The sequence below is a fragment of the Emys orbicularis genome, chromosome 2 (genome assembly GCF_028017835.1).
Source record: "Emys orbicularis isolate rEmyOrb1 chromosome 2, rEmyOrb1.hap1, whole genome shotgun sequence".
In the NCBI taxonomy this organism is placed as follows: Eukaryota; Metazoa; Chordata; order Testudines; family Emydidae; genus Emys; species Emys orbicularis.
Genome location: NC_088684.1, coordinates 33,122,722 through 33,131,540, shown reverse-complemented (window position 1 = coordinate 33,131,540; position 8,819 = coordinate 33,122,722). Strand labels below are relative to the sequence as shown.

At 40.2% G+C, this 8,819-nt stretch overlaps 1 protein-coding gene across 3 annotated transcripts in view; it reads right to left on the bottom strand.

Annotated features, from left to right (window-relative positions):
* Positions 1 to 1,396: 1,396 nt before the first annotated feature.
* EIF3E (eukaryotic translation initiation factor 3 subunit E) overlaps positions 1,397 to 8,819 on the bottom strand; it is a 61,945-nt gene continuing 54,522 nt past the window's right edge. For all 3 annotated transcript variants that reach the window (XM_065398229.1, XM_065398230.1, XM_065398231.1), the window contains 3 exons: positions 7,233 to 7,335; positions 5,908 to 6,042; positions 1,397 to 1,572 (listed from right to left, as the gene is read on the bottom strand). In XM_065398229.1, the coding sequence (XP_065254301.1) occupies positions 1,534 to 1,572; positions 5,908 to 6,042; positions 7,233 to 7,335 (277 nt within the window). In that variant the 3' untranslated portion in view covers positions 1,397 to 1,533. The remainder of the gene's footprint in view (positions 1,573 to 5,907; positions 6,043 to 7,232; positions 7,336 to 8,819) is intronic.

The following is an 8,819-nucleotide window of genomic DNA, read 5'->3' as shown; positions in this document are numbered from 1 at the left end:
ACATCAAAAATTCTGGAAATTGAGGTAGAAGAGCATAAAAGCATATTTGGCAATATCAAAATGTTTTGTAAATTTAAGTTTTGCCAAATTGTTTTGACCAAAAAGCTAGAAATTTTCAGAAAACATCCAAATACTTTGGCATATTTGAAATGAAACATTTTTAGTTCAAAACAAATTGTTTTAGAAATTGCCTTCAGTTTTTACAATTCAAAAATATTTGAAAAAATGCTTGAAATCAAAATTAAATGTTTTGACATTTCTGTTCAATCTGAAATAACTCACCAAAAAGTAAAAAAAATTCAATTGGACCCAAAACACTTTTTTCAATTTTTTAGAATGGCCAATAAATTAAAAAAAAAAAAATCAGTCATTTGCACAGCTCTAACTTAGACCATTTTGCATTTACATTATCTAAGACTGATACTACTCACAAGCGTATAAAGAAAACTAGATAGTCAAGTCATGCATATGGAAAGCTGAAAGTATGAAAATCATATCCAACCCAGAGAAGAAGGGTAGAGCACAAGAAAACAGAAGATGACTCCAAGTTGAGGCAGCCATAAAAGCATTCCAAGAGATAATAGCTCCCTCCCCCTCACACACACCAAGGGGCAAACTAGTATTGCTATGAAGAGGGACAATAGGTGAGGAGACAGAAAACGTATTATTTGCTTTAAGTGGTGCTTACTCTCCCTCTTCAGAACTGAAAGATTCTGTTCTTACTTCATATTAGAAGCTACAGCAAATTTACAGGATTCAGCACATTACATGCTCAGGAAGTAAGACGACAGAGCAAAGTGGGTAGAGCTTATGTTTACATTGGGAAGTGCGATAGTGGTCTTCCCTCCTCTTTCCAGGTAGGTAGAATCATAGCATAACAATGCTGCTTTTATTGTAGAAGGCAGAAGAGGACTGATATTCTAGCTTTAAATTACTCTTAGCAGTATTACTGAGTTTAACTCAAATCCAATTCCATAATCCTCCAGAAGTTTCACTGTACCTTCCTATAGAATATGAAGCCTCAGTCGACATTCTGCCTAAAGGTGTCATGTCAGGTATGGAATATAGGCAACATACTCTAGGGTTGTCCGACAGTTTGTACCATTCAGGAATGTACTTTTAACAGTCTCTTGTCTTGGATCCATAATCCATAGTTCTATCTGATGATGTGACTATTCGCAATATAAAAAGAAATAAATAGCTAGAAATAGAATTTCCATGTTTCCAAACAGAGATGGATGCAAAAATATATTTGATCTTATACCAAGTGGAACTTGCAGCCTATTGTAAAAAGGTAGTCAACATTTAAATTTTAATTTAAAAATCTGGAAAAATTGAACTATATTGTAGCAATTTTTTTAAACATGTAACTACTCAAATTATAAAGCTACAAAGACAGTTAAAAGAACCCAATTTTATTCAACTCATTATGTATTGCAAATTCCCAGAATTAGCTCTTTGAGAAAAGGTACATAATATATTTATCTTCTCCTCTCAAATGAAAATTTGATATTCCCCCCCCTCAGAACTGTTTCAGTAGAAGCCGGAGTCTTGAGTAGCCCAGTTAGGTGCCTAAAAATATATAAAACAAAAAATTAAGGATCAGCAGGAAAAGAGGAAGCCGTTTGTTTACATGAGCTACTGAAATGTTAACAGCATATACTATATTGTTATTTGTAATAACTTTTTTAAATAACCTATTCATAAAGTTAGATGGTTGCTTCTGTAAATACCACCCACCAGGAATCAGTTTAATAATCGTCAAGTCATAATACATGGATAAATGAACTGCTTAAACGTTTATCAGCACCACAGTGTTTAATAGTGATTCACTTCTCCATACAATATTTTTAAAGTTAAAGTAAACCTGTTGTGACATTCTTGTTCTATTAACACAGTTACATTGCCAAAGATTTTTCCTTGGTTCAGAAAGGCAGGAAACAGAAAGTATTTCTGAACTGTCCTGAAGTGTCTCAAAGTAACAAATAATTTGGCACTATTTACAAAATTGTGTTACTTGACCTTTTACACAATTTTCTACAGTATTAAACAAATCTACCTTACTTTGTCAGAATGGTCCCTTCAGTATATTTTCAGCCTTAGTGACAAATGCCAACTAAAATTTTAATATTTTGTATTTTTTTAGCTTTAGTAGGAATTTTGGAAAAATCTGTTTATCTATGGGTTTTCTCCAGAACATAACCATATCATGTAAGAATGTCCCAAGTAAATTAAAATCAATATAGCACGATCCCTGGTGGACCTCATCTAGTCTTCTGCTTTTCTCTCTTCCTTCAACATAAGAGGCTTGGGAGCATAGACACTGGCTTCCTCCTTTCCCCGGGGGGTGCTCAAGGAAGTTTTTGTAAAGTGTAGGGGACAATTTCCTGGTGCAAGTGCTGGAGGAACCAACTAGGGGCAGAGCTCTTCTTGACCTGTTGCTCACAAACCGGGAAGAATTAGTAGGGGAAGCAAAAGTGGATGGGAACCTGGGAGGCAGTGACCATGAGATGGTCAAGTTCAGGATCCTGACAAGGAAGAAAGGAGAGCAGCAGAATATGGACATCAGAAAAGCAGACTTTGACTCCCTCAGGAAACTGATGGGCAGGATCCCCTGGGAGAACAACATGAGGGGGAAAGGAGTCCAGGAGAGCTGTCTGTATTTTAAAGAATCCTTATTGAGGTTGCAGGAACAAACCATCCCGATGTGTAGAAAGAATAGTAAATATAGCAGGCGACCAGCTTGGCTTAACAGTGAAATCCTTGCTGATCTTGAACACAAAAAAGAAGTGGAAGCTTGGACAAATGACCAGGGAGGAGTATAAAAATATTGCTTAGGCATGCAGGAGTGAAATCAGGAAGGCCAAATCACACTTGGAGTTGCAGCTAGCAAGATATGTTAAGAGTAACAAGAAGGGTTTCTTCAGGTATGTTAGCAACAAGAAGGAAGTCAACGAAAGTGTGGGCCCCTTACTGAATGAGGGAGGCAACCTAGTGACAGAGGATGTGGAAAAAGCTAATGTACTCAATGCTTTTTTTGCCTCTATCTTCACGAACATGGTCAGCTCCTAGACTGCTGCACTGTGCAGCACAGCATGGGGAGGAGGTGACCAGCCTTCTGTGGAGAAAAGTGGTTCAGGACTATTTAGAAAAGCTGGACGAGCACAAGTCCATGGGACCGGATGTGCTGCATCTGACAGTGCTAAAGGAGTTGGCGGATGTGATTGCAGAGCCATTGGCCATTATTTTTGAAAACTCCTGGCGATCGGGGGAGGTCCCGGATGACTGGAAAAAGGCTAATGTAGTGCATCTTTGAAAAAGGGAAGGAGGAGGATCTGGGGAACACCAGGCCATTCAGCCTCACCTCAGTCCCTGGAAAAATCATGGAGCAGGTCCTCAAGGAATCAATTCTGGAGCACTTAGAGGAGAGGAAAGTGATCAGGAACAGTCAGCATGGATTCATCAAGGGCAAGTCATGCCTGACTAACCAAATTGCCTTCTATGACAAGATAACTGGCTCTGTGGATGAGGAGAAAGCAGTGGACGTGTTATTCCTTGACTTTAGCAAAGCTATTGATACGGTCTCACACAGTATTTTTGCCGGCAAGTTAAAGAAGTATGGGCTGGATAAATGGACTATAAGGTGGACAGAAAGCTGGCTAGATCACCGGGCTCAACGGGTAGTGATCAATGGCTCCATGTCTAGTTGGCAGGCGGTATCAAGTGGAATGCCCCAAGGGTTGGTCCTGGGGCTGGTTTTGTTCAATATCTTCATTAATGATCTAGAGGATGGTGTGGAGTGCACTCTCAGCAAGTTTGCAGAAGACACTAAACTGGGAGGAGTGGTAGATACGCTGGAGGGTAGAGATAGGATACAGAGGGATCTAGACAAATTAGAGGATTGGGCCAAAAGAAATCTGATGAGGTTCAACAAGGACAAGTGCAGAGTCCTGCACTTAGGACGGAAGAATCCCATGCACTGCTACAGACTAGGGACCGAATGGCTAGGCAGGAGTTCTGCAGAAAAAGACCTAGGGGTTACAGTGGATGAGAAGCTGGATATAAGTCAACAGTGTGCCCTTGTTGGCAAGAAGGCTAATGGCATTTTGGGCTGTGTAAGTAGGGGCATTGCCAGCAGATCGAGGGACATGATCATTGCCCTATATTCAACATTGGTGAGGCCTCATCTGGAGTACTGTGTCCAGTTTTGGGTTCCACACTACAAGAAGGATGTGGAAAAATTGGAAAGAGTCCAGCGGGGGGCATTAAAAATCATTAGGGGGACACACGACTTATGAGGAGAGTCTGAGGAACTGGGATTATTTAGTCTGCAGAAGAGAAGAATGAGGGGAGAGATTTGATAGCTGCTTTCAACTACCTGAAAGGGGGTTCCAAAGAGGATGGATCTAGACTGTTCTCAGTGGTACCAGATGACAGAACAAGGAGTAATGGTCTCAAGTTGCAGTGGGGGGGGCGTTTAGGTTAGATATTAGAAAAACTTTTTCACTAGGAGGGTGGTGAAGCACTGGAATGGGTTACCTAGGGAGGTGGTGGAATCTCCTTCCTTAGAGGTTTTTAAGGTCAGGCTTGACAAAGCCCTGGCTGGGACAATTTAGTTGGGGATTGGTCCTGCTTCGAGCAGGGGGTTGGACTAGATGACCTCCTGAGGTCCCTTCCAACCCTGATATTCTATGATTCTAACCCCCACTCAGCCCCAGGCCCCACCCCTACACCACCCCTTCCCCCAAGGCCCCACACCCGCCAGCTGACTGCAGTGGGTAGGAGGCGCTGGGAGGGAGAGGGAGGAGTTGATCGGCATGGCCACTGGCAGGAGAGGGGTGTGTGTGTGGGCGGGGGGGAGGGGAATGGGAAGAAAGCTGGCTGCTGGTGGATGTTAGGCACCCGCTAATTTTTTTCTGTGGGCTGGAGCACCTATGGAGGCGGTGCCTATGCTTGGGAGGTCAAGAGAGTGTCAAGATAGTTAAGCCTATCAATAAAACCTCTAGTCCTTAATTAAACTGATTCAGACTGAGTCCTAGAATTTTACACAACCATTCAATTTCCACATTTTAACGTCAGTCTCATTTTTTCTTCAGGTGCATGGCTGCCCACAGATTAAGGGAGGTTTGTATTCCAACCATAACAATTTAGGGTATGTCTACACACTGCCGTCTGACACCTGTGGCTGGCCCACAACAGCAGACTTGACCCTCTCACCTTGCAAGGTCCTAGAGCACGGGCTCCAACCAGAGCCTGGACTTCTATATTGCAAATAAGCAGACCTCTAGCCTGAGCCCGAGTCAGCTAGCATGGGCCAGCCGTGGGTTTTTAATTGTAGTGTAGACATACCTTGAATGACTAAAGTGTCCACCAAGCAAAAGCAGGAGTTACTAAAGAACTGGCATCTCCAGTATGGTAGCAAATAATATCACACAACCAGGATGACCTTGCTAACTCAGTGTATAAATATATTTAGGTTAGCATAAATCCACCCTTTTTCATGTGAGATAGATGCTTCTGTAATGCCACATCAGGAATCAATTTAATGAATTGCCTATTCCCCTATAAAGTACAAGAGGGCATTGTTAAATGAGGACGAGAACCAAAACAGAGAATGGAAAGAGGGATATGGAACTATGTGAGGGGTGAAAGGAAGAGCTAGAAGAATAAAGTAGGAATATAAGAGATGAAAGAAAGCAGGAACTATTGCCCACTTGTAAACTCATGGCAACAAAATAAATTCTTTTCAATTTAATTCCAGTGCCACAGAGCAGTTAAAAATGTCCCTGAGGGAGTGAGAAGCCAAGATTATACAGTGTGCGTTTAGTAGCAATAACAAAAGTCTGTAGTCTTCTCTCCAAGTTAAATGAGGATATGGAAATACAGACACATGTAACTGGTACTTACCTCAGCCCTACTGCTCTGGTTCAATTTTTTCTCAGTGTTCATGGCCAGCATCTGACTCCGGAAAGACAGGCTTTTGGTCTTTTCTATCACTTGTTGGTAGGGTGAGACCGCATTGTTACCCATAACTACATGGCCCTAGAAATTAAATCGAAAAAAAACAGCTCATGAGGAATCATACTTTAATTTACCAAATATGCAAAAACATTTAACCACTCAAAAGTGATAAGAAATGCCAAAATTAAGGTTGTACACAATTAACTCTGCCCCAACGCACACATGTTCAAGTGGAGAGATCCAAAGCAGGTTTAATACAATTGTCTAAATCATTTTTTTTTGTTCTTGTATACTTACACTAGAGAGTTGTACAATTCACTGCTTATGTAGGCCAAGTTCATCGCACACATCAGGTACTACTTACACCATTTCATTCTACCCACAAGTTCTTTTGTCCCACTCTCACCCATCCCCCTATATTTCAGAGCTGCTGGCATGGGGGTAGATGTATGTGGGGGAGGGAGAAATGGAGAGAGTGCCCCTCCCATGCAGAGGAGCGTTTGCAAGGAGTCGCCAAAATAGAAGGGAATAAGGAGGTAGGCAAAAGAGCTCTGGGCCAGCTTTTCAAATCCTCAGCACCCATCATAATTGTGACCAGATTATCAAAAGACCTCAGCTCCCATTTAGGCACCCAAATAAGGGCAAGATTTTCAAAGTCACTCAGCATCCAGAAGCTTCTTAGTGGGATTGTGACATCAAAGGCAAATCAGCCAATCAGCCTGAGTTTAGTGGAAATCCGCTTTTCCTGTTTTGACCAAAAAATCAAAAGGGATTGATACCCATTGATATCAAATTCTGGAACTGATCAGATATGTTTTACACAAATTATCACATTACAACAGACAAACAGAGAAATGCCATTAAGTGCAGGACCTCATTTCACTTGATCAACTATTTTAAAATTTCACTCATAGTCCAGGTAACTATAAAGGATTAAACAAGATTATACTCACAGTGGCTTGTATCTAAGATTACAAAAAAAAAAAAAGTATGATTTACAACTGAGACTATGTAACTTTAACCATACCATGACAGACAGGCTTAACTCCTGCTCTCAAACTAGTATTAATGACCTTTATACCTGTTACAACAGCTATCTGTGCAGTGCCAAAATGTGGTAAAGGAAGAACACCATACTTCAGAATCAATAGAATAAAAAATATGTAAAGGTATATTAGTATTACAAATACTGCCAGCAACTAGCATGAAAGAAAATTAGGATCAAACAAATCAAGCTGGACTCTTCTAACACAATGAAGTACAAAACTTACCAATTTTGAATCTAATTTGGCATCCAATCTTGCATTTCGAATTAGATTGACAATCCATCGTTCAGCTTCTTCAGGGGTCATATTTAGTTTATCTGCCAGCATACTGATGAAAGGAAAAAAACAGACGGCTCTCAAAAGACAGAAATAATTATCACCTCTCATGTTACAGTGTAATACCTGTCATGTCAAGCACCGTGGGTCACTTAACAGTGATCAGGTAAGCTGACAATTTCAGTAACAACAAGAAGTTGCAAATTAGCTAAAACATTTATCATGCGCTAAATTGTGTGTTTTTGGGAAGCATGTTTTCATTTGACTTTGAAATAATTTCATATACCACAGGTTTTGAAATAAGAGTGTAGTCGTAACTTTCTACAGTACGCACAAGCAATTACACAAAATCTAAGCAGGCGTATACTCAACCAGACGCAAGCACAGTGCTATGAATTAAACTATACTATTTTACATGTCTGTCTCTAGATAATTAATTTTCAGCATTCTGGCATGAAACTGAATTATCTAAGGTTTTTATGTGCACACCAACTGGATCCAATTTATGAAATAGTGTGGAATATATTATTGTGTAGAACTAAGAAATGCTAGAACAGATTTTTTTTTTTTTTTTTTTTAAACTTTTAGCCATGCATCTTCCTCTCAATGGCACAAAAGTTAGAGCAGATCAAAGGCTGAATTTGCACCAGCTGCCTATGGCCCCAAAGAGCCTTCTTAGCAGCTGGGGATTGCTATAGACTAGGGATGCTCTGACCACATCGTTATGCCAGTTGCAGGGGAAGGGGTAGTGTAGGAGCTACAGCAGGTCTATGGCATATAAGCAACCTGTTACAAAGTTGTTTGCGGCAACTCTGTCCCATAGAATGATCCAAACACACCTGAGAAGATGGCTCATAGTATGCAAAACTAACCACCAAATTATAGCCACGTTCTTAATGAAGAGGACCTCTTCTTCAGGAGCTAATCAACATATAGTAGCCAAGAGTGTGAACCTGAACAATTTGAAAATCTTGATTGGCTTGTGAGGTTTCTGATTGACAGCAATCAAATATTGCATATGACAGAGTGTGTGCGATGCAAAAATAATCTAAACAGTAAGTTCAACAAAAATACAGAAATACCTACCACCAACCCTGCCTCCTCAAAGAAATAAAATGATGATTTTTAACTGATTAAGACACACGCAGGACTAACACTCCCTTGCTTTATGGTTCCCTCACTCATACCATTCAGGACACAGTCAACTGTACTCAGTTGTAGGAATAGAAATAAATACACAGGAAAAATGTATAGCAGACTGCCCCATACAACCAACTCAACACTTACTGACATGCTATGATTACTGCCATCACATTCACTGTAAGTTGAAAGCCCTTAAGTTTGACACTTTAGAAGCCAAGAATGATACATGCTGTAATAAATAATTTAATATACTATTTCAAATCTGATTTTACATTTCACACGCTTAGTCATCCACATGTCATTTCAAAAATGGAAAAGGTTCAATGTTGATGAACAGTTACAAAATTTTATTATATCATGACTATATATTCCAGAAACCAAAGGTATTAAATA